The following is a 26,163-nucleotide window of genomic DNA, read 5'->3' as shown; positions in this document are numbered from 1 at the left end:
TTGATCAGTTGTCTTGAGCATTTGCTGTCTTTAGATAGTCCCAAATTTGCATCAAGAAGCACCTAAGCAAGCGCATGTAATTAAATGTACTAATGAATAATGTTTTGTAAGCATTCTGCTCTTTGTCTTCTTTTCATCAGAGTGGTTTCACTCCTCTCCACATCGCTGCACACTATGGAAACATCAACGTAGCGACACTCTTGTTAAACAGAGGAGCAGCGGTGGACTTCATGGCAAGGGTAAGATCATCAGTGGCCCAGTGTTAACACATTTTAAGGCAAAATAAGCCCTTTATAATGTAATAAATATCTGTTAATTACCAGTATCGGTTTATTTATGGTTGTGAATTGGATTATGGGATGTACTGTAGACATCTGCTCTGTTGACTTATGATGTTGAAAATTCAACTCTACAAGAAAGTGGCGTTTATGGACATTTTAGTAGTTTGAACTGACAATATATCACTTTAAACTATTAAAAAGTTTCATTTTTTCCCAATTTTTAAAGGTTAAGAATTTTTGGAATCAAAGTCCCATAATGCAATTCAAAAGCATAAATAAACGGGAAAAAATAAAAGCCTGAATCGCAAAATACGGAAAACTGCAAATTTACGTTTTTTTTTTTTACAGTGTAGGAATATTTTGGAACACATTCATTCATTCATTTTCTTTTCTGCTTAGTCCCTTTATTAATCCGGGGTCGCCACCACGGAATGAACCGCCAACTTATCCAGCATGTTTTTACGCAGCAGATGCCCTTCCAGTCACAACCCATCTTTGGGAAATATTTTGCAATAATTCACTCAAAATAATATAATTTATTCATCCTCCACTTGTTTCAGATGTCTTTGAGTTTCTTTCTGCTATTGAACACAAAAGAAGATATTCTGAAGAATGTTGTAGACTAGTAGCCATTGAGATCTTTTTTTTCTATTATGGATGTTAGTGGCTACTGGTTTCAAGCATATTTCAATGAGCATGAGTACATGGAGAATAAATTAAAATATTTTGGGTGAACTATGACTTTAAATCTCCCTGTGCAGATTGATATGCATCGATTTCTTCTATTCAGAAAGCATCTACACCTCATTTAATAATTCTAATGTGTATATACAGTATATACAGTATATAGTTCCAATGAGTATCAGAAGAGGGCAGTATTGCATTAATTTACTGTAGCATGCAGCATTTGAGCAATTTGATCCTAAAATGCTCCATAAGAGTGTTGATGGATGAGCTAAACGATCTGCCTGAGGCTTTTTTATGTGCACACATGCTCATCTACATGCGTGTGTGTGTGTTTGTCTGTGCGCGTCTGCCAAATGTCCTTCCGGCTGAACCCTTTAAATTGTCATATGGCCAAACAAACACTGCAAATCTGCTTCAACTCGAGGGTCAGAATTGCACAGTCGCAATGTATCTTCTATGCCAGGGGTTCCCAAACTTTTCAGCCTGCGACCCCAAAAATAATCATATCAGTGGCTCGCGACCCCCATTTTTCAAGGTGGTTGTACTGTAAATATGTAAACGTTGCAGACACAACTATAGGCAAATATAAACATGAGCTTATTTACAACCCAAAAATGCAACAGTCTATTAGCCATATAATGTTTTTTAAAGTCATTTATGGATTTAATTACATTTTGCTTTTGAAATTAAAGGCTGATGGCTGATTGTTATTTTTATGTTGTTGTTTCTTTAATGCAACTATTAACTATTTTCTGTCGGTTATGAATAAAATATGGTAATTCTAATAGTTTAATAAAATTTATTTGAGTTTTGGATATTACCAAGCGACCCCTTGTCATTGTACCGCGACCCCCCCTGGGATCCCGACCCCCACTTTGAGAACCACTGTTCTATGCCATCCACATTAATGTGCACACTGAAATGTAATATGTGGTGCGATTTAGTGTGATTGTAACTCTCTCCTGTTCCCGCTGGGTGTTTGTGTGGCTCGAATCATACAGAATGACATCACTCCACTGCATGTGGCTTCTAAGAGAGGCAACGGAAACATGGTTAAGTTGCTGCTGGACCGTGGATCCAAAATTGAAGCCAAGACTAAGGTAACAAACAATCACACATTAAAAATACATTATATATTTGACAATAAATTTAGGATTTGATGGAAACTGATCTTCCACTGAACGTCAACTTTTATAAAATAAGAAGTAATTAAAGTCAAATATGCAGTTAACAAAGAAAGAAAAGATTAAAAGCTCATAGCCTGAATTAATCTATGTTTTGATTATCTTCACTATGGTGTCCACCCAAACTCCATGGTTTCCTATCTTCACCAAATGTCCGACAGCTTCTTAGGATGTTCTTACAGTTATAAATAGAAGCTCGACCTACTGTATGACCTTTTACCTCACAAATTAGCTCAGGTTTCAGAAAGTATTACACACTTTTATACATGTCAGCAACTAGTTTCGGTAACACTTTACTTAAAGGGGGTGTTCATAAGGCTGTCATGACACCTTTATAAGCATGACATGACATACAGTATGTCATGATGAATAGGAATGAGATTTCATACATGCTGTCACTTAGTCATTCACCCAGTTGTGTCATTTTAAATGAAAAGTTAGCATTGTTTGAGATGTCTTTATGATAACTTTTATGTCGTGACATTACCAAGATAACATAAATCTCAGTATGACTTAATCTGTCATAAATGCGATTATCATGAGGCCATTATTATTGTGTCATAAATATTTTTCTGATCATGGTTTTCAGTGGAACAAAATTAAATCTTTCAAGTTAAAATCTTTTAACTTAAAGTTTTTACATTTTCTCAATGAAAGTGTCAAATAATCAAGTGTCAATAATTTAATAATTATAAGCATAATAAAAATGTGATGACATTTAATGGCCTTTTAATGACAAATTGAATTACCACTGTGATTAATGTCAAGAAAAAATATTAATGATGCTGTAAAAAAATTCATGACACAATTACAATGCCTTGGGACAATTATGTTTATGACAGATTTATGACAAGTTATGTTGTCTTGGTAATGTCAAGTTGTCATGACACAAAAAAGACAAGTTATCATGTGTTTGTTTGTCAAGTTGTCATAAAAATATTTCAAACAATCAAATTTTTGCATTTCAAGTAACTGAGCGAATGATTCATAATGGCTGTTGTCATAAGCATGCATACAAAAAATGCCTAAAATGTGTCATGCAATTATTATAAAAGTTTCATGACTTCTGTCTTATGAACACCCTCATCAAATAAAGCGATATCCTTGCTTCTTATTAGCTTATGAACAGACTTAATATTGGTGATATGAAAAAAATTGTAATTTATATATTATTATTTATCATTAATTTTTCATTATTATTATTATTTTCATTTATTATCATTATTTGTTCTGAAATCTTCAGTGTGGGTACATAGGTAAGGGTTCTATCAAGCAAAATCCAATGAAGTGTAAAATGCAGTGCATATTATACTCTGTCTAAAATGAATAGCTTTGCAAGAAATATGAAAGAGGTCAGCATGCGGTGTCAGTGGAGCATCTGGATCTGCTGAGGTTTGTCTGTGGGATCAGCTGTTCTTAGGAGTATGATCTCAGAGGAGGCTTTTTTGATGCAATATTTTATCTGTTTGTGTTATGCCTGTATGTGTGTTGTGTATATAGGACGGTTTAACCCCTCTGCATTGCGGAGCCCGCAGTGGACATGAGCAGGTTGTTGAGATGCTGCTGGACAGGGGAGCTCCCATCTTGTCTAAGACAAAAGTAAGACCCGACTTTAGTTTTTGACATTGTTTTTTTTTTTCATGTTAATGTGTATAATGTAATGTGAGATTTCTGACCTTGCCTAAGACTGCCCTCTTGTGGACATATTTCTACCGAAATGGCAAAATGCTGATCAGGTCCTCATTCCACTCTGTCTTTTCTATTGACTGCAGGAATCTAATATTTCACATTAGATTGTGGTTTTGGTGCCAATGCAGGAGGAATTTTCTGTCACACTTACAAGCCACTTAGCATTATTTTTCATGTAGATGCATTAGAGCCTGCACTCTGATTGTAAACTTTCTCAACAGTTGGCGCACTTTATACATTTGATATTTTTAAGTTCTTTTGGATAAAACAAACAAAAAGATTTTTTAAAGGTCAAGAAGTATTTAATGCATTAAAATGCATTTAGAACGACCATATACTTCAATATATGAAAGAAAACAACAGCACTGTATGAATTAGTTTTTCTTATACATGTATATGTTTAACATTTGATATACAGTAGTTATGGAAGAGTGCCTTTTTCTTGAATATTAGAACATGAACTTGTTTGCAATTGTGACATGACAATTGTTTAATAAAAATTAAAGAGTGACGTGACACTTGTTTGCAATTTAAAAAGTAAATAAATAAATAAGGAGTTAAAATTACATAAGTTACATTTTAGACACAACATTTTTAGTTTTTTTAATATTTAAATAATCATTATTGTAAAAAATCCTATAATATATATATTTTTCATTATTGCACAATTCTTTTTACTACATGTTTATTTTAATTTATTGGCATTGCAAAAATTGTGACTCTTGACTACACGTAAACGTATGTCTAATGTTACAGTATGTTGCCAAAAATACATTGTATGAATCAATTTTTTGATTTTTCAGTCATGCCAAAAATCATTATAACATTAAGAAAAGATCATCTTACGTGATTTTCCCATAAAATCTTTCATGAAACTTTCCTACTGTAAATATATCCAAACTTAATGTTGGATTAGTAATGCACATTGATAAGAACTTAATTTAGACAATATTAAAGGTAATTTTCTCAGTATTTATATTTTGTTTAACCCTCAGAATATCAGATTTCATTGTAATAATTGTATCTTTGATAAATATTGTTCATTCTTAACATAACATACATCAATAGAAAACTTAATTATTCTGATTAAAATGGACAATTATAATGGTCCAGGGTCACAGACAGCAAATGCTCATTTTTAAAATTGGTATTGGGTTCTTTGCACTGACGATAGCATTTATGTTTGGACCGTAATTTTCAGAAACCTTTTCCTTGACAATTCCATTCATATTCACTATATGTAACTTTTTTTATGTAACTTAATTAAAAAAATATTTCTTTAATTACTTGATTTTGGAATATATAGTTCCCAAATGAAATATGATGCAGTATACTTTGTTTTTCTTTGCACTTAAATGTTACCAACCTGCCTCACTGCTTTGATGTGTTATGATGAATGTTGTTAAATGTGGATTGTGATGTTGTGTTTCCTGTAGAACGGTCTATCTCCTTTGCACATGGCCACTCAAGGCGATCATCTGAACTGCGTCCAGCTGCTTCTCCAACACAATGCCCCAGTGGATGATGTCACCAATGACTATCTGACCGCTCTGCATGTGGCTGCTCACTGCGGACATTACAAAGTGGCCAAAGTCATTGTAGACAAAAAGGCCAACCCGAATGCTAAAGCCCTGGTGAGAGTGAAAAACAGCAATGCACTGACATTCATATTTTAAAAATACCTTCATGATGATCCCTTCCTGGATTTATGTTCCTTTATTAAGAGATACCACTGTGTGAGTGCTAAAATTGTATTTCAAAATGAGCAAGACAAAAAAAGATGTGAAGAGATATAACATTAAGTATTTTGACATAGCAATACTGAAACTTTCTGATGACAATTGAACCATCAAAATGCATTCTGTATATATATTTGCTTTCCAGCTCTTTTTGGGCTCTGAATCATACTTCATAGGTCATAATAACTTAATGTGTTTTAACTGAAACTATATTGTATCTGACCCACAAATGGGGCAATGTTAAAAAAGGAGTTTAAAATGTTGTTATGTTTTACTGTTACTGCATTTACCCCCTTTATTATTAGGCTTTCATCTGTAACAAAAGTTCAAAAGTGTTGTAATAACTTCCAGTAACATTTTAATTGTTTTTCCAAAAAGTATTTCATTGAGTGCCATATAAAGGGTTAAACTAAGTATAATTTAACTCTTTCTAATAATATTTTTTTTTTATATAAATCTGATATATGGCCATCTACAAACATATATTTGTGTATATAAAATGATTGCTAATATATTTGAACAAATATATTTATGTTTGTAATACTATTGGTTGGAGGAAAATATGTAAGCTGCCATTTTTGCAATTTTTTTAAAGTATATGTTGCTTGTCTTTACATATATCTGATGTATATCTTTATATTTTTTATATATACACTCACTGGCCACTTTATTAGGTACACCTGTCTGACTATTAGCTAACGCAAATTTCTTATCAACCGATCACATTCCAGCAACTCAATACATTTAGGCATGTAGACATGGTCAAGACGACCTGCTGCAGTTCAAACTGAGCATCAGAATGGGGATGAAAGCTGATTTAAATGACTTTAAACATGGCATGGTTGTTGGTGCCAGACGGGCTGGTCTGAGTATTTCAGAAGCTGCTGATCTACTGGGATTTTCACAGACAACCATCTCTAGGGTTTAGAGAGAATGGCCCTAGAAAGAGAAAATATCCAGAGTAGAAGTTCTGTGGGCGCAAATGCCTTGTTGATGCCAGAGGAGTATGGCTAGACTGGTTCCAGCTGATGAGAAATTTAACAGTAACTCCAATAACCACGTTACAACCAAGGGATGCAGAAGAGCTTCTCTGAACGTACAACGCATGGAACCTTGAGGCAGAAGAGCTACAGTAACAGAAGACCACACCGGGTGCCACACCTATCCGCTAAAAACAGGAAACAGAGGCTACAATTTGAACAGGCTCACTAAAATTGGACAATATACAATTGAAAAAATGTTGCCTGGTCTAATTAGTCTCCATTTCTGCTGTGACATTCGGATTATAGGGTCAGAATTTGGCATTAACAACATGAAAGCATGAATTCATCCTGCCTTGTTTCAACGGTTCTGGCTGCTGGTGGTGTAATATGTGGGTGATATTTTATTGGCACACTTTGGGCCCATTATTACCAATTGAGCATCGTGCCAACGTCACAGCCTACCTGAGTATTGTTGCTGACCTTGTCCATCCCTTTATGACCATAGTGTACCCATCTTTTGATGGCTACGTCTAGCAGGATAATGCACTATGTCATAAAAGGTGAATCATGGATGTGCAGCTGACAAATCTGCAGAAACTGTGTTATGCTATCATGTCAATTTGGACCAAAATGTCTGAGGAATATTTCCAGTATCTTGTTGAATCTATGTCACAAAGGATTAAGGTCCAACCCAGTACTAGTAAGGTGTACCTAATAATGTGGCCGGTGAATGTAGATGTCAAAAGTCAAAACATGAACTTCATGCGTCATTTGCATATATCGGCATATGTCAGATTTCAATTTGGGAGCAACCATCATTCTTCAAAATAACTTCTTTTGTGTTTAAAATAAGAAAGAAACTCCGAAATGGTTAAAAAAAACACATGAGGGAGAAAAAAATGATGAGGTAATTTTAATTTTTTGAATGAGTTATCTCTTTGAAATAAATAAAATAAACATTGGCGCTCATAGGCTCACTGAGGCAGTGAGAGTTTTCATGGTTCCCTTGTTCTAGTAACTGTGGGTGTGGTAGAATCTCAGTCAAGCACAGCGTGTTTGTGTCTTCATCCACAGAACGGTTTCACACCTCTTCATATCGCCTGTAAGAAGAACCGGGTGAAGGTGATGGAGCTGTTGCTGAAACACGGGGCATCTCTGCAGGCGGTCACTGAGGTACGAGAGAGATACTGTATGACCATTGAAAATTCATTGATAATACTCAATATCAATTGAGCACTAGAAATTCATTGTTTCATATTCAATAGAATGTTTGCTGTTTTACCACATACAGTATGCTAATTAAATATGCACTAAAACAAACAAAAGTTTAATGCTGTCATTTTAATGTTTTTTTGTACTTTCATTTGTTTATTTGTAGTCAGGGTTGACGCCCATCCATGTTGCTGCATTCATGGGGCATGAAAACATAGTGAAGCAGCTCACGCATCACGGAGCCTCACCCAACACCACAAATGTGGTATGCTTCCTCTTTCAGTTTTGCTAATTAATTCTGTAAAATTTTCATTTCTAAAATAATTTTTGATGTGTATAATTCCATTTGCTATAAGTTCAAAAGCCTTGTGATAAGTAGTAACACGCCAAGGTTTTATGCTATAATTTATTGGTCCATATAAAGCATTGTACCAAATGATTGAAACAAGAATAAATAAGAATTTAACATCCTGAGTTAAAATAGACTCTTTCCTTTTAACATTTTAACTTTTTCTAATTTCCAATTTTGTAATTTAAATGTCTCTTACTTTTTGCATATTTAAATACATTGTTTTTTTTATAAAGGTATTATTAAAATAAAATTTTAATATAATAATTTTTTCAATATTTTTTCACAATTTCTGTGTAACAGTAGATTGTTCTGATGACAGTTGAAAAAAAATATAGCTTAAGGGGGCTAATACTATTGACCTTAAAATAATTGTTAAAAATGTATTACTGCCTAGTCAAAATTAAAAAAGTATTTTTTTCAGAAGAAAATATATTATAGGAAATACTGTGAAAACTTCTTTGATCTTTTGAAGGTCATTTGGGATATATATATATATATATATATATATATATATATATATATATATATATATATATATATATATATATATATATATATACATATATATATATATATATATATATATATATATATATATATATATATATTTTTTTTTTTTTTTTTTTTTTTTTTGAAAAAGGGAAAAATCCCAGGTGGGCTAGCTGTTTAATAATGTTTGACTTCAACTGTATATATACACCACCGGTCAAAAGTTTGGGGTCAGTTTTTTTAAGATTTTGTTCGTCTCTCTGTTCCTCTGTTCAGGTGGCATTTACAGTATTAAATACATTTTTTTTTACATATTTATTAAAATTGTAAATAACTGCTTTCTTATTGTATGTAGTTTCAAATAAAATGATTACTCCAGTCATTATTGCTTTTATTACCATTACCAATAATAAAAATAATAATAATAATAATAATAATAATGATATAAATATAATAATAATATAAATATAATAATAATAATAGTAATAATAATAATAATAATAATAATAATAATAATAATAATAATAATAATAATAGAGTAATTTCTGAAGGATAATGTGACTCTGATGACTGGAGTTATGAAAATTCATCTTTAAAATCACTGGAATAAATTATTAAATTAAATGATAAACTACTTTTGAACAGTTATTTTTATAGTGCAATAACATTTCACAATTTTACAATTTGTTCTGTATTTTTGATTAAATAAATGCAGCATTGGTGAGCAGGAGAAGCTTATTTTAAAACATCTAAAAATTCTATTGACCCCAAACCTTTCACCAGTAGTGTATATTAATTTTTTCTTTAAAAAATCATTGAATTTATTGTATGATAACACATGCACAAATTCTGTGTTGTGTTGTAGAGAGGGGAAACAGCTTTGCACATGGCAGCAAGAGCCGGCCAGATTGATGTTGTCAGATACCTGCTACAGAATGGTGCTAAAGTGGACATCAAAGCCAAGGTGAAATGTGCACACACACGCACACACGCACGCACGCACGCACATGCACACACACATACACACACATACACAAGGACACACCTCAGCTTACATTTGAATAAACCACTGTCCACATCCATCCACTCCCAATTACAACTTTTTCTCTCTCTCTCTCTCTCTCTCTCTCTCTCTCTCTCTCTCTCTCTCTCTCTCTCTCTCTCTCTCTCTCTCTCTCTCTCTCTCTCTCTCTCTCTCTCTCTCTCCTATTTCCATAACAATGATCTGCAGGATGACCAAACAGCTCTGCATATAGCCAGTCGTCTGGGGAAGCTGGAGATTGTACAGCAGTTGCTTCAGAAGGGGGCTTTACCTAATGCTGCCACCACCTCTGGCTACACCCCTCTGCACCTTTCTGCCCGTGAGGGTCATCAGGAGATAGCAGCTCTTCTGCTGGAGCAGGGGTCTTCTCTCTCTGCAGCCACTAAGGTCTAACAGCTTACAGTACAGTTCAATAGTCTTAGAGCACACTGAACATGTGTGACCCTGGACCAAAAAAACAGTCTGTATATTTTTTTGGCATTTACCAAAAATACATTGTATGGGTCAAAATTATTTATTTTTATTTTATGGTAAAATCATTATAATATTAAGTAAAAATTATATTCTATAAGGATATTTTCAAGGATATATTTTGAAACTAAGGGCTTTCTGTGCTCCTTTTGGTCAGCATCACAGATATGACAGAACCCAAGAAAGTCCTTGAAAACATTAAACATCCTAAGCTTTCTGTTGGGATGCTGAGAAGTGTCCCAGACACAATTCCCCATTCAAATGATTAAAAAAAACACTCAATACTTTTTTATTCATCGGCGATGCATTAACTGGAACTAATTGATAGTAAAGACATTTTATAATGTTAAAAATATGTAATGTTTCTACAACAATATTAAGCGCCACAGTTGTTTTTACAATGTATGTTTTCTGAGAACCAAGTGGGCATATTAAAATGATTTCTGAAGGATTTTGTGACACTGAAGACTGAAGTAAAAGTAAAATATATGAAAAAGATTTAGGTGGTCACTGGACACCATTGTGTGCAATTTACATTCATAGTACCTTATCTTTCCAATCTTAAGTCATAATTAAATTGCATAAAACTCTGCATCTTTTTCACTCTTTTTTCATTTCTTTTATCCCTGCTTATACCTCCACAGAAAGGGTTCACTCCTCTACATGTGGCTGCAAAGTACGGGCAGCTGGAAGTGGCCAATCTTCTACTGCAGAAGAAAGCCGCACCAGATGCTGCAGGCAAGGTTGGTGAACATATGCATGGTGTAATATTCAGTGCAAAAAACAACATGTACAAGCACATCTTTTAACATACCCATTTATGCATGGCGGGTCACATTTTATAATAATGTAACATTTTAATGAGTCCCCTTGTGCTTTCCATAAGACTGCTCGGTTTTGTCCCAAATGAAGCGCTTAATGTAGAATTTACTTGTTCTTGATAAATTCCAAAAGATGGGACACTAGTAAAGCTATAACATAATTATTTTGTTGTATTGTTTGCACACACACAAAATAAGGTCATAATACATGGATACTTCTGACTTACCATGAAAACCAGATGGTGTAGTTACAACATCTACCAGCAGGGGTGAACTAGGCCACACTAACCAGCCAACCATGATGCCTTAGAGGTATAGTTCACCCAAAAAGGAATATTTACTCACTCCTAAGGTTATAAACCTTTATGACTTTTTTCTTCTGTTGAACACAAGATAACATATTTTGAAGAAAGCTGAAACATGTAAATATTGGCTTCCATTGGAGGAAAATATATTATGGAAGTCAATAGTTCCAACTTTCTTCAACATATCTTCTTTTGTTTTTAACTGAAGAACGAAACTCAAACAGCTTTGGAGCAAGTAAAGGGGAAGTAAATGATGATAGAACTTTCATTTTTTGGCTGAATATTTTAGGTAAAGCACATTATTTGGGACCAGGCCTTCATCTGTCTTTGTTCATCTTTGTCAACGTTCCTTCTAATACTTCTTCCTCACCGTTCTGGTATTAATGTCATGCTTATAACTGAGCTTACTCACAGAGCTGTTGAGCTTTACTAATTTATTCTTTAACAAAGATTTAGCTTTTAAGTTGATCATAATTAGTTCAACTCTTTATAATAAGGTCAGAAGCAATACATTTTGTGCAATTGTAAAGTGTGATTTGTTTCATGTTTATATGAGCAGTGTCATTTGGCTTACTAAAAGGTGTTATAATAGAGTACAGACATAAGAAAACATCACACAGAAGCTTAATTTATGTTAAGAAAAGACACTTGACACTATAAGGTGTTTTCATACTACATACAGTAAGCAGCCATGGAAACAAATAAGAGACCACTTGAAATGTTTCAGTTTCTCTGGGTTTAGTGGATTTTTTAGGTAGCAGTTTATTGATCATTTTTGTTTTATGGTAAAAAGGTTTACTAACATTTCTGCTAAATAAAAAAAAAAAAAAAGCTATATAAACCCAAAACAGCTACTGTTTTTATTTGTTGTGATTGAAAATCATGATTTTGTTCTACCAAACAATGATTTCTTTTCAAAAGTTTTGTGAATATTGGTTATTGTGTTGACTGAAAATGAAAATAATTACACAGTAAAAAGCAATTAGTTACTTTACTTAAAGCGAGTAAACTCATGGCCTCAAAAGTGTCAAGTTGACTTTACTTTAAACAAGTGACTAGTGTTGCAACTTGGAACTTTTAAGTTGACTTAATTTTTTTGATGTTCATTTACTCCATATTTTTTAAGTCTACAGGTTTACAAATTTTTTAAAGTAAAGTAAACTAATTGCTGTAAAGGTGCTGTATGTAAGTTTTTGACTCTTCTAAGGCATATACTGTAATATGTTTGCAGATATTTAAAAAACATGCCAAGTGAACATTCTTGTTAAATGTTAAAGTCAGATATTCTGCTTTAAAAATGTGTTTTCCGTGCCGAAAAGCTGTCTTTGTTTTGGTTCTTTTAACCTGCCCAATGCCAGTTTAGCTGATTATAGTTCAGCACCCGAGGTTGCCTTGGTGGAAAACACATATTTCATTCTTTCTTTAAGAAAGGCTCTCAAAGCATTCATCCGTGACCGAAATATGATCTCCGGGGGACAGTAGCAGACCCCAAAATGAGACGCAGATTCAGTTCCACATGGAATTCTGACAGAAGGTTATTAATTAGCAAATCATATAAATAACCCCGTGTCCAGACAATACACTACCCGATGAGATTTGCAGTAATATGCAATTTGTCTGTTTGCACCAGACAAACTGAAATGTATATAAAGCCATTCAGAAGCACAGAATACACACTCATTCATGAATTGGAAAGGTTTATACTCTAATTAATACATATTTAACCTCTTTAACATTATTAAATGTACATGCTGAATCACTCTTATGTGTTGATTATAAGTCACAGTTCTAAAGTTCAGTTTAAAGCGGTTTATTTTATATTCAAGATCTGAGGTGAACTATCTGCTGCTGCTTTCAGTAGTGTGGCAGTAAATGCCATGTAAAATGGCATTCAAACTCACATTAGCATTTACCACTGAATAAAGCACTCCAGGTGTACCTGAGCTGATCATAGTTTATCCTGTTGTTCACTCATAAGAAATATAGAAGCTGTTTCTAAAATATCAATTCAAGGTGTTGGTTAGAACTAAAAAAAAACTTATTTTTTAGTGAAAATACTCCATTTATCCCATGTCGTAGCTTTTATTTAGCACTTGCTTTAAATCAGCCATTAGGCTCCATCATAAGACTCTCTCCTTAATCTGGCATTCTGCGCTTGTTTTTTTTTATTTGATCCGGAAATGTATTACCTAGTTCAACCACTGGGTGTCAAACTTACATACTGCACCTCTAAAAGTAATGGGATTGCTCACTTTACGTTTCTAAGGTCAACTAATAACCTTTATACAGTGTGAATTTAAATGTCTCTAAATATTATATACAGTTGAAGTAAAAAATATTAGCCCCCTTTGAATTTATTTCTTTTTTTTAAATATTTCACAAATTATGTTTAACAGAGCAAAGGAATTTTCACAGTATGCCTGATAATATTTTTTCTTCTGGAGAAAGTCTTATTTGTCTTATTTTGTCTAGAATAAAAGCAGTTTTTAATTTTTAAACACCATTTTAAGGTCAAAATTATTAGCCCCTTTAAGCTATATATTTTTTCGATAGTCTACAGAACAAACCATTGTTATACATTAACTTGCCTAACTACCCTAACCGGCCTAGTAAACCTAAATAACCTAGTTAAGACTTTAAATGTCACTTTAAGCTGTATAGAAGTGTCTTGAAAATATCTAGTCAAATATTATTCACTGTCATCATGACAAAGATAAAACAAATCAGTTAATAGAAATGAGTTATTGAAACTATTATGATTAGAAATGTGTTGAAAAAAATCTTCTCTCCGTTAAACAGAAATTGGGGAAAAAAATAAACAGGAGGCTAATAATTTAGTACATGGACATGGCACATTTTTGTTATTTTAAGTTTAAAAAATGCTCTAAATACTTTTATTTTAAATATGAAAGAACTTATTATACAGTTGGAAAAAAAGTCATGAGTACAGTTTAAAAAATATTATTAAACTATATAAACTATACACCGAAAATTCCAGCCAGATTATGCCTCCTCACATTCACCAGTGTTGGGTAATGTTGAGATTAGGTGTGGGGGTAGGGTTGGGATCAGGATGTGGTTGGAATAGGTAATCAGGTAGTGAATTGCATTTTACAGCACAACTGAGATTTTTCAAGTGTTCTATTAGATTTTTCAGTAGCTGAATTTGTGAGATCATTGCTGCTTGCTTAACGTGGTCTGCTGGCGTTTCTTCCCTCTAACTTTTACATGATGTGTCTGTGTGTGTGCGTGTGTTCACCCTCCCGTGTGCACATTCATGTACTGTATGTACTGGCATACATGCATGCGTCCTGTGTGTGTGTGTGCATGTTTGTGCTGGTGCTGCGCTCTGTGTTGTAGAGTGGGTTAACACCGCTGCATGTGGCTGCTCACTATGATAATCAGAGAGTGGCTCTGTTACTGCTGGACCAGGGAGCATCTCCTCATTCTCCTGCCAAGGTATAAACACGCACTCCAGCCTACCGAGACTAGGTTTCTGGATGATTCTGTGGTGTTTATCAGTGATTAAATTAAACTCTAACTGTAATAGTGACTTGTGATAAATAATGATAAACTGCGGTAAATAGGATAATAAGTTTACTCAAAGCACCAGTGAAGATGTTGAACTTGTTATATTGTTTAACTGAGGTCTGCAAAATACATTTTCTCAGTCCAAATTATAATTTTCTTTCGTTGAGCATATTCATCAAACAAATTAATAAAAGCAAGATCATTTTTAAAACACTTTTTTTTTTCTTTACTTTCATCAATTGGTGAAGTTTGTTCCTTGCCATTGTCGCCACTAGCTTGCTTGGTTTGGGACATGTGGAGCTGCGCATCGATGGATTTGCTCTTCAGTGTTTGGATTTTGAGCAGTGAAAATTAAACCACACTGAACTAAACTGAACCTCAACTATGAAAACTGGACTGACACTTTTTCAATTTACTAGAGCTTCTATATTAAGCTGCTTTGATATTGTACATTGTGAAAGCGCTATAGAAATAAAGATGGATTGAATTGAATTAAACAATTATGTTGGTGATAAAAAAATTAATAATCATTCGCTTGCCCTCAAGTGGTTCCAAACCTTGAGTTTTTTCTTCTTCTGTTGAATACAAAAGAAGATATTATGAAGAACTGCTTTAATTGGCATCTATAGGAATACAGTGGAAGTACAGAGCTACAGGTTGTTAACATTCTTATGTTCAACAAAAGAAAAAAATCTTAATCAGGTTCTAACAAGTGGGTAGAGAAAATAAATATTTTCAAAACTTAATTAAATCATTCCAAACTTGTTTCTTTTTTTCTACTGAACACAAACAAATTTATTTTTAGAATGTAGTTGATTCTCCACATTGACTTCCATAATAGGGTAAAGATATGGAATCAGTTTAGTCTCAAAAGAAATTCATGCAAAAGACACGATGTACACATGCGTAGCCAAATTCAAGTGCATAAAATCAAATTCACGTGCGTAAAATATTTGTTTATATTCACAAAAAAATTTCACGTGCTCAAAATAAAAATACATTTTCATAAAATACGTTTCACAAATGCAAAACACCATTTGCAAATGTATAAGAGTGTACAAAAAGTTTTGAATGTTTAAAACTTGCGAGTTTATCCTGAATGAGAATGTGCAAATCCTCTTTCACGTACGACTCCCCCTGGATATGTGTGTGTGTATTTTTGAGACTTTCCTGCCAGAGGCAGGGTATCTTGTACCTTTCAGCCAATCAGATGAGAGCTGTAGTCAATGACACCAACTCTGCGCTTCATTTGCGCAGACTGTTTCTCTCCATCATGGCGAACGGAGAAAGCAGCAGTTGCAGTCGCACTTTTTTTCATTTATTTAATTATTTGACCATAGCCTCACTCTTTTTATCCATTATTTTGCAGCAGCTCCGCTCTTCTTATTTATTGTCTCGCAGCCTCCTGAGCAGAATGTAGCTTGCAGAATGATGAAATATCATTCTGGTAATGCAAGCACAGCGGTACCATTGTGGTCTAGCGGTCAGCGCGTTGTGTTAACAGGCCGCTGACTGTTTCTACTGTATTTGAGGAATTTATTGATAATTTTATGTTTAAACCAATTGATTTGATTTAAAACAACTTAAACTTGCTATTTCTGAAGTTTTTTTTTTATAAATAACAGTTTTTAGCATTACAAAACTATTAAAGCTTTTGTTTCAATTGGGCTGAGGACAAGGACAATGACAGGGTTTATAAATTTGTAAAGTGTTTCTAAATAAAGAAAAACAACCTAAGAATCAAATGAAGGACATATTCCTTTACAGAACTACTCATGGAAATCAACCATCAGCCCATTTTAGACATTTTTGGGATGAAACACTTTTCATTCACTGTTTTTCTGTTTATATATCAGGGACATATAATGTACGTTTCTGGTAGAATGTCCCTCAATTTTTCAATTAAAAATGTCTGACTATTTCTCTCTTCTTTCTCTACAGAATGGCTACACGCCTCTCCACATTGCAGCGAAGAAGAATCAGTTGGAGATTGGGACGACGTTGCTGGAATATGGAGCGGAGTGTAACACAGTGACCCGCCAGGGCATCAGTCCACTCCACCTTGCCGCACAGGAGGGCAGTGTGGACCTCGTGTCTCTGCTGCTCACCAAACAAGCTAATGTGAACATGGGCAATAAAGTAAACACCTTTTAATATGACTCATACACCGAGCTCAATGTGGAGAATGAGGACTCAATGTGAATCTGTGTTTGTAAACAGAACGGTCTCACGCCGCTGCACCTCGCTGCACAGGATGACAAAGCAGGTGTTACTGAAGTGCTGTTGAACCATGGAGCAGAAATTGACGCCCAAACCAAGGTCAGGGTTCAGGTTTTGTAGGGTTTCCATTGATTGAATCCATTATGTAAATTATAGGAGTAACTTTGATTAAAATGTAACATTTTCTCTTGTCCTAATAGAGTGGCTACACTCCGCTGCATGTGGCGTGTCATTATGGCAATATGAAGATGGCCAACTTCCTGTTAGAGAATCAAGCCAAGCCTAATGCCAAAACAAAGGTAAGTCTGTTTGTAGTTGTCAACGGTTATTTTGATATGCTTATCCCTTTCTGCATGTAAATGGACTTTTCTGTGGTTCTGTATGTAGAATGGTTACACACCTCTTCACCAAGCAGCACAGCAAGGCCACACCCACATCATTAATATGCTGCTACAGTATGGAGCTTCGCCCAATGAGCTCACATTGGTGAGTACTTAGGCATGCTGGAAATATGTTCTTTATGCCGAGTTCAGACTGCCTGATTTTCAAAGTAGTTGTGTCACAGATGTTTACACAGTGCATGATTATCTGGGGTAGTTTTGTCGCTGATTTGTTTACACTGCAAGATGGGTCGGTGACAGGGAGTTTCACATTGCATGACTTTACAGTAGGAAGAATCGCCAACAACTTTGTCAACTTTGTACAACCAAACTGACATGGAAACATTGTGAGGTCACAGATGATATATTTTGTTATTAACTACATAATGATAAATAACCTTTAGTGGGGCAGAAAATGTACTTATTGGCTCACCTGTGTTTGCAGGGAATTAGCAATTACTCCTCAACTTTTTCTCTTTATCAACCGGTTGTAATATTGCTCAGATGACACGTCAAACCGACACGGGTGCTGCTGTCAAATTTCCACTAGTTTTTCTCTAATTCTTGGGTCCAAATAAACTGAAAATGAAGGTTTTTAACTTCTCCCATAACCTCCTGCTGGCCTGCAGGTACACACACTAGTGGATGCTGCTCTCTCATTGGCTGTAGGTAATCGCCAATGTTATTTTCAATCAGAACACATTCACACAGCATGATTTGAATTGCAGACAGCTCCAAAATTTTGCACAACAAATATCTCACGGGCATTGATGACTCATCTGCGATTCTCTCAGATCGTGGCTTTGATAGTTCACACTGTGTGATTGTTGCTCAAGTGAACAAGCACCGATTTGGCTGTGATTTCAGGCGTTTGTTGGCGATTTCTTAAAACCTGTCGGCGAGTCAAAATCAGGGCTAAAATCATGCAGTCTGAGTTGGGTATTAGTCAACATACTGTTATCCTCCTCAGCACTCAGAAAAACACTATATTAAAAAAAAAGGGGGGGGGGGGCGTACATTGAGATATTTTCTTAAAGAAATATATACATTTTAGGCAACAAAATAATCTATGGTAAAGACTTCAATAATCAGTTTCTAAGTCTTTACTGTCACTTCACTGCTTCACTGTTGCAGAACATTTCTTTGCTTCTACTCTTTCTTTGCTCTGTAAGTTTCTCTTTCTTTTTATCCAGGAATCCTGAAAAACAATTGTACTGTAGTTATCATAAACATATTAAGCAGTGCATCTGTTTTTATCATTAAAAGTAATATGTTTTGCGTACCATACTAGAGTTAAAAAAATAAATAAATATATTAACAGTAAGCTGTTTTCTTGTTTAAACTAAAAAAAATGTTGCTGCTTGTTCAAACTACTTATTTTAATATAATTTGACAATTATTAATTATTAACACAATTCTTAAGGTTTGAGGGGACAACTTTATAGTTTTATGTTCAATTCACTTAAATTTGTAAAAGAAAAACAGCTGAGGTAATTGAATAGAGTTGTATTGGAACAACATGAAGGAATTGTGTGGAACCCAGCATTTTTCACAATGTATGTTTTAATAATGCCACAAAATGTTTTGTTTCATCTAAAAACGAACAACAGAAATGAGGACTTCACTTTTTATTTATATTTATTATGCCCACATTTAGTATGTATTGTTATACTACATATAAAATGCCTTATAAGGAGATGTAAAGTCATTTTTGGCTTGTTTGTGACAGAATGGGAACACCGCTCTCTCCATCGCTCGACGACTGGGCTATATCTCCGTAGTGGACACATTGAGAGGAGTTACAGATGAAAACCTCACTGCCACGGTAAAACACCCCAACATTCTTCAGTATCCTCTACTGCAGCTTCAAAATCCCAAACTTACTGTACACTCTTAAAATAGTAATTTTTAAAAGGGGGTTTTCACATTGGGTTGAACAAACAACCTTCAGTGAAAATTTTTAAGAATATTTTGATAATTTAAACAACATTTTGTGAAATGAAAAGGTTCCACTGATGTTTAAAACAGGGTTCCCATGCTTCTTGAAAGTACTCTATTCTATTGAAAGTAATTTCAGACATATAGATTGAAGGCCTGGAACGTATTTAAAACACAGGTCATGGAAAATGCTCAAATTAAACTTGGTGGTTATTTAAACAATTGTAGTGTACTGCTATCAATACCAGAATGAAAGAAATTAGAAATTCCTAAATTTACATCTTGTACAAGAACTACGGTTAATAATTATATTTTTTATTATATTGTATTGAATTTTTTAAGAACAACCACAGAGAAACACATACAACACTCTGCACTGTCCTGGACAAATCCTATACAATGAGTCAATGAGCCCAAGAACAATAGAAAAATAGTTTAGCGGGTGACAATAGAAAGTAAAATAAAGAAAGAAATAAAAAGAATAATTAAATCAATAGGGGCAACACGGTGGCTTAATGGTTAGCACTGTTGGCTCACAGCAAGAAAGTCACTGGTTTGAGTACCGACTGGGTCAGTTGGCATTTCTGTGTGGGTTTCCTCCAGGAGCTCCAGTTTTCCCCACAGTCCAAAGACAAGCGCTAGAGGTAAATTAAATGAACTAAATTGGCTGTAGTGTATCAGTGTGTGTATGAATGAGTGTGTATGGATGTTTCCCAGTACTGGATTGCAGCTGGTAGGGTATATCCTGGATAAATTGGTGGTTTATTCTGCTGTGGCAACCCCTGATGAATAAAGGGACTATATAAATAAATAAATAAATAAACAAACAAACAAACAAACAATATAAATAGCAAAATTAAGTCTCTGAAGAATCCACAGAGGTTGAGTGGCTGGTTTGTTTTCCAGATATTTGAGAAAAAAAACTTCAGACACTAAAGAATTTTTCGATGGAATGAGTCCTTAGAAACCTCAGTTTTTCTATCTTTATAACCAAAATCATGTCCGCAGTCCACATTTGAAATGAGGGGGTTGAAGATAACTTCCAATGCCGAAGCACAAGCCTTTTAGCCACAATCATACCAAAAGATTTCAGAAACTGTATTTTTTACTAATTTTAATAAAGCTTTTTTGTGCATGAAGGTCCAAATATTTTCATCATCACATAAAACATCATCAATACACTGACATTTTAATGTAAATATTAAGTGTAAGTAAAATGATAAGTACAATAAAGACTTTCATATAGCGCTACATGCTGGCGATGTAAATGGTGCTTGATTGTAAATTCGTTCTTGAATCTGCTGTTTATGAAAGAGTGGGAACCCTGTTAAAATGGTAATTATTTGTTTAACATTGTTAAATTGTTCAGTTTTTAGCAACACTTTTAATGAATGTTTATTTCCTATACTGTACATGTTGACTAAATTGACTGATTTACAGATATACATGACTGATTTACATTTACTCTATTTTAGATTTTACAGTTATACCTGTATTGCATTGATTTATTTGCTTACCAATACTAGCCAGACTTTTAAAATTTGTCACGATATCAGTATAATTGCCCATTTTATGCTATTTATAATTATGCAAGTCTCAGTATCTTTTCACTTCTGTTGTATTTTGCATGTTTTCACGAGCAGCCAATAACTGAGAAACACAAGATCAATGTTCCGGAGACAATGAATGAGTTCCTCGACATGTCCGATGACGAAGGTAATGCTGATCTAGCACTGATCTACACACACATGCACACAGGCACAGTTTCAGTCTTTGTAAACTATATTGGTTTATACTGCTGTAAAGAGCTCTGACACGGGCTAGCTTGGCTAGGTTGTCAAAATATTATTTAAATTAAGTCTCACAGCCAGTGGTATATTCAAATATAGTTGTTTTCACATCTGCCTTCACTATCTGCCTTCATTTTTCTGTGTGACAGTGCGTGTGTGTGAGTGAGAGAGTGTGTGTTTAACCTGTGTACTGTATGTTTGACAGCTGTGAAAGATCATGAAGCTCAGACTGTTGGGGAAGAAGGTACTCACTTCTTCAGTTCTGTTTTTCCTCCTTTTTTTAACCATCCCTTGCTTCATGCACACACTCGCTCGGCTTACATGCGTTCCTCTCGCCTGGCTTTTGCAGCTCGATGTGTGTGCGTGAGTCTGTATGCACATAAACCAGAGTGTGATTGCTGTGATTTCCTGTGTGTGCCAACTTGACACGGTTTTTTATAAATATAAACACATATTTACAAATGCTCACACACCGAAACACAAACACAGATGTCCACAAAGGCCTGTGAGTGAGTCATAGAGACAGTGAAGCTGTGCAGAGTATCAGGAGAAGAAAACACTCCACGTGTTGATGCTAAACTCTTTCTCTCTCTTTATCATCTGCTGGTGCAGCGCTGAAATATTCATGAGCTTAATGTCCCTCTCTATGGTTACGTGGAGGGTATGAGGGTGTATGGTTACCTTGTGTGTCAGCAGATATGCTCAGGATTCGCCAGGTGACACTGACTTGACCCACAGGTGTCACCCCTCTACCTGAGAGAGAAAGAAGCATGCAAAATAATCCGAGAGACAAGTGTTGTGTCGAAAGCATTGTCGGAGAAGTGTCCTGATTGGTAAAACTCTGCATTAGTGCATGTGCGTGTGTAGCATACAGCACACAGGTTATCCTGTAAGTTATCTGTTTAATCCTATTGAACTTTGCAAGCTGGGTTTTTATCAGTCAGAGGCACTGAAAGCTGTACCTTTGATCCCCAATATGACTTTGTTACTCATACTCACACTTGATTTCTCTCTTATTACGAAGGAGATTAATAACTGACTTAAAGCTATTATAGTTACTATGATAGTTTCACTAGCCCTTCCTAACTGACCTTTTGCAGTTTTACATTTATTATCATTAGGGTGATTACATGTACAGCACTTTTTAAACAGTTTTATTTTTGTATTAATTACCGTGCATCCGGAAAGTATTCATAGCGCTTCACTTCTTCCACATTTTGTTATTATTATAATGGATTAAATTCATTTATTTCTTCAAAATTCTACACACAATACCCCATAATGACTATCTGAAACCTGAAAAATCACATGTACATAAGTATACAGTCTTTGCCGTGAAGCTCTAAATTGAGCTCAGGTAATATCTGTTTCCACTGATCATTCTTGAGATGAGTTCACCTGTGGTAAATTCAGTTGACTGGACGTGATTTGAAAAGGCATACACCTGTCTATATAAGGTCCCAGGGTTGACAGTGCATGTCAAAGCACAAACCAAGCATGAAGACAAAGGAATTGTCTGTAGACCTCCAAGACAGGATTGTCTCGAGGCACAAGGCTGGGGAAGGTAACAGAAAAAGTTCTGCTGATCTGAAAGGTCCAATGAGCACAGTGGCCTCCATCATCTGTAAGTGGAAGATATTTGGAACCACCAGGACTCTTCCTAGAGCTGGCCATCCATCTAAGCTGAGTGATCGGGGGAGAAGGGCACTAGTCAGGTAGGAGATTTTATAACTCGATGGGTACTCTTTCTGAGCTCCAGCGTTCTTCTGTGGAGAGGGGAGAACCTTACAGTAGGACAACCTTCTGTGCAGCAATTCACCAATCAGGCCTGTATGATAGAGTTGCTAGATGGAAGCCACTCCCCGCCTGGAGTTTGTCATAAGGCTTCTGAAGGACTCTCAGACCATAAGAAACAAAATTCTCTGGTCTGATGAGATTAAAATTGAACTCTTTGGAGTGAATGCCAGGTGTTAAGTTTGAAGAAAACCAGGCACCGCTCATCACCAAGCTAATACCATCCCTACAGTGAAGCATGGTGGTGGCAGCATCATGCTGTGGTAATGATTTTCAGCTGCAGGAACTAGAAGACTAGTCAGGATCGAGGGAAAGATGAATAAAGCAATGCACAGAGACATCCTGAATAAAAACCTGCTTCAGAGTGCTCTTGACCTCAGACTGGGACAATGGCCTACGGCACACTGCCAACATTACAATGGAGTAGCTTCACAACATCTCGGTGAATTTCCTTAAGTGGCACAACCAGAGCTCAGACCTAAATTCTATTGAGCATCTCTGGAGAGATCTGAAAATGGCTGTACACTGTCACTTCCCATCCACCCTGATAGAGCTTGAGAGGTACTGCGAAGAGGAATGGGCAAAAATTACCATATTTAAAAAGATCCACATCAACAAAGTAATGAGCAAAGGCTGGGAATACTTTTCAGGTTTTTTATTTTTTATAAAATTTGCAACAATTTCAAAAAATCTTTATTCACATCGTCATTATGGGGTATTGTGTGTAGAATGTTGAGGAAATAAATGAATTTAATCAATTTTGGAATAAGATGCACTGTATATCAGAGATGCCCAAACTTGGGCCCTCTTGGGCCCAACATTCCATATAATAACAGTTTAGAGATTGTAATTTAAAATTTAATGTAACCTTTTATTTGTTTATTTTATTGTTAAGCTACAAAAAAAGCTATCTGACATTAGGCATCTCAATTTAAATGGTGTAAATTAATCAGATTTTGTTTTATGTGATTTATAGAGGATAATGCAGAGACTTTAGGGAGTAAATCAAGGCATTCTGCTTGAACTCAACTGTGTTATAAATGTGATTATGTTTTTATCGGAATAAGTTATAATTAAAAATTTTAAACTGCATTAGTTAATATGATTTAAAGTAATGTTTTCTATTATTTTTTTAATATTATATATAAAAAAATATATATAAATTAGGAAATTACCCATGGCAACCTTATTGTAAAATAGTTTGGCCCAAGGCTTTCAATGATATTTGGTTTTTGGCCCTTCATACGAAATAATTTGGGCATCCCTGAATTATGCAGTATGAGTGCTTTCATTGATATTTTGAATTGCCTTTATTATTATTTTTCTTTGTTTAATTTATATCCAGAGATAGGACCAGAGTCTTGGAGTTGTCTCATGAGGTGGGGTAACGAAATGGACGGGTTTCCTAAGTAAATCAATATATCATCAGCGTAGCAGGCTATCTTGTGTTCCACTCCTTTAATAACAATAACTTGAATCGTTTTATCTTTTCTAATGCTTTGTACTAAGGGTTCCAAATATAGTGCAAATAATTGAGGAGACTGTCCACACAGTGGGTAGCACAATCACCTGACTGCAAGAAGGTTGCTGGTTCGAGCCCTGGCTGGGTCAGTTGGCATTTCTGTGTGGAGTTTGCATGTTCTCCCGTGTTTGCTTGGGTTTCCTCCGGGTGCTCCTGCTTCCCCCACATGTCCAGAAACATGTGGTATAGGTGAATTGGGTAAGCTAAATTGTCTGTAGTGTATGTGTGTGAATGAGAGTGGGATGTTTCCCAGTGATGGGTTGCAGCTGAAAGGGCATTTGCTGCATAAAACATATGCCGGATAAGTTGGCAGTTCATTCCATTGTGGCGACTGCAGATTAAAAAAGGGACTAAGCTGAAAAGAAAATGAATGAATGAATAATTGGGGAGACCATGGACATCCCTGCCTGGCGCTTCTTTTCAATGTGAGTTTGATAGGTGGCCATTGATATTTATTTTTGCAATTGGTGTATCATAAAGTGCTTGTATACTTCTGATTATAGATTCATGAAAGCTGAATTATTGCAAAACTTTATAAAGATATGTCTAGATGACAGAATCGAAGGCTTTTTCAGCATCTAAACTTAAAATCATTGCTGTCATCATATTTCTCCTGATATAGTTCATAATGTACGTCTAACATTATCATGAGTTTGACGCTGACAGATGAATTCTAATTGGTCATTGGTTATTCAGGTTGGGCATGAAATCTTCCAATCCTCTGGCCATTATTGATGTATATAATCTGTAATTAACATTTAGTGCAGATAGAGGTCTGTATGATCCTCATTGTTACTTATCTTTGCCCTCTTTTGCAATAATAGATATAATTGCATCCTTCCAAGATGGTGGAACAGTTGCAGTTTTTAGGGCCCAAGACAGGAATTATCTCTTTTTGAAATGTCCTATACTATACAACTCCCCAGTAAATCCATCTGCTCGCAGATTTGTTAAATTTTAGTTTAGTAATGGCTTCTTTCACTTGATTTTCTGTGATTTCTGCTTCAGTTACTGTTGTTCGTTTTCTATTTAATTTAGGGTATTTAGGGTAGTTTCTTGTTTCTTTGGTAAAACTTCCTTTTACAGTCAGTAAAAGGGTTATGTGGAAAGAAATACTGTACTATTATAGTATAAACTAGTTATACAGTCCCTAAACCTATCCCTGAACCTAACCTTAACCCATGTAGTTATCTTACATAACAGTTCTTACTTAGCTGAGTACAGTACACATTAAGCACCTGTAATAAGTCTGTGTGCTTTTATATGTTATTAGCATGAATTGCATTAAAATATTACTATTTAGACTCACATTTACTGAGACTCAGAGGTTTTAGATCATTTTTAGTTTTTTATGTGTCCAGTTAGTGATTTCGTGCATTACTTTAAACTTGTTTCAAATAGTTTACCAGGGCATTTATACTGTTATATAATTTTGATGCCAGGGAACTTTTCATGTCTCTTCCAGCTGTTATCATTATTTTTAAAACCACTTTATCATAGGCAAAATGCACAGATAACTGCACACAGTTCATAGGAGATGTTGTCTGCATGGCTGTGCTGTTGATACAGTATACTTGAGAAAGGTGAACTTCCTTACTGTTAGGTTATGTAATGTTCTTTAGCACTTTGTAAGGAGTATCATGAACATTCAGCTGTGGCTCGCTTGTACTTTGACATTTGCTGATAGAATTTTCTAAGAAATGCCATGTTCTGTGTAGAGTGTGCAAACACAG

The 26,163-nt window shown here is 35.0% G+C and overlaps 2 protein-coding genes across 43 annotated transcripts in view; one reads left to right on the top strand and one right to left on the bottom strand.

Annotated features, from left to right (window-relative positions):
• LOC141378555 (uncharacterized) overlaps positions 1-26,163 on the bottom strand; it is an 876,076-nt gene that overhangs the window by 678,459 nt on the left and 171,454 nt on the right. The window lies entirely within an intron of this gene.
• The window catches only part of ank3a (ankyrin 3a), a 190,343-nt gene that overhangs the window by 104,707 nt on the left and 59,473 nt on the right, over positions 1-26,163 (top strand). For 22 of the 42 annotated variants that reach the window (NM_001443167.1, XM_087288484.1, XM_087288472.1 and 19 more), the window contains 15 exons: positions 141-239; positions 1,970-2,068; positions 3,653-3,751; positions 5,278-5,475; positions 7,638-7,736; positions 7,942-8,040; positions 9,482-9,580; positions 9,848-10,045; positions 10,774-10,872; positions 16,728-16,925; positions 17,007-17,105; positions 17,207-17,305; positions 17,394-17,492; positions 19,116-19,211; positions 20,968-21,040. In NM_001443167.1, coding sequence (NP_001430096.1) covers positions 141-239; positions 1,970-2,068; positions 3,653-3,751; positions 5,278-5,475; positions 7,638-7,736; positions 7,942-8,040; positions 9,482-9,580; positions 9,848-10,045; positions 10,774-10,872; positions 16,728-16,925; positions 17,007-17,105; positions 17,207-17,305; positions 17,394-17,492; positions 19,116-19,211; positions 20,968-21,040 — 1,753 coding nt within the window. Of the gene's footprint in view, positions 1-140; positions 240-1,969; positions 2,069-3,652; positions 3,752-5,277; positions 5,476-7,637; positions 7,737-7,941; positions 8,041-9,481; positions 9,581-9,847; positions 10,046-10,773; positions 10,873-16,727; positions 16,926-17,006; positions 17,106-17,206; positions 17,306-17,393; positions 17,493-19,115; positions 19,212-20,967; positions 21,041-21,319; positions 21,359-26,163 lie in introns of all 42 variants that reach the window. The other 20 variants (NM_001443169.1, NM_001443168.1, XM_087288478.1 and 17 more) reach the window with 1 other exon arrangement.

The sequence above is a fragment of the Danio rerio genome, chromosome 17, assembly GCF_052040795.2.
Source record: "Danio rerio strain M-AB ecotype USA chromosome 17, GRCz13ab, whole genome shotgun sequence".
Taxonomy (NCBI): Eukaryota; Metazoa; Chordata; class Actinopteri; order Cypriniformes; family Danionidae; genus Danio; species Danio rerio.
Note: the sequence above shows the minus strand (reverse complement) of the source record. Positions and strands in the feature narration are given on the sequence as shown.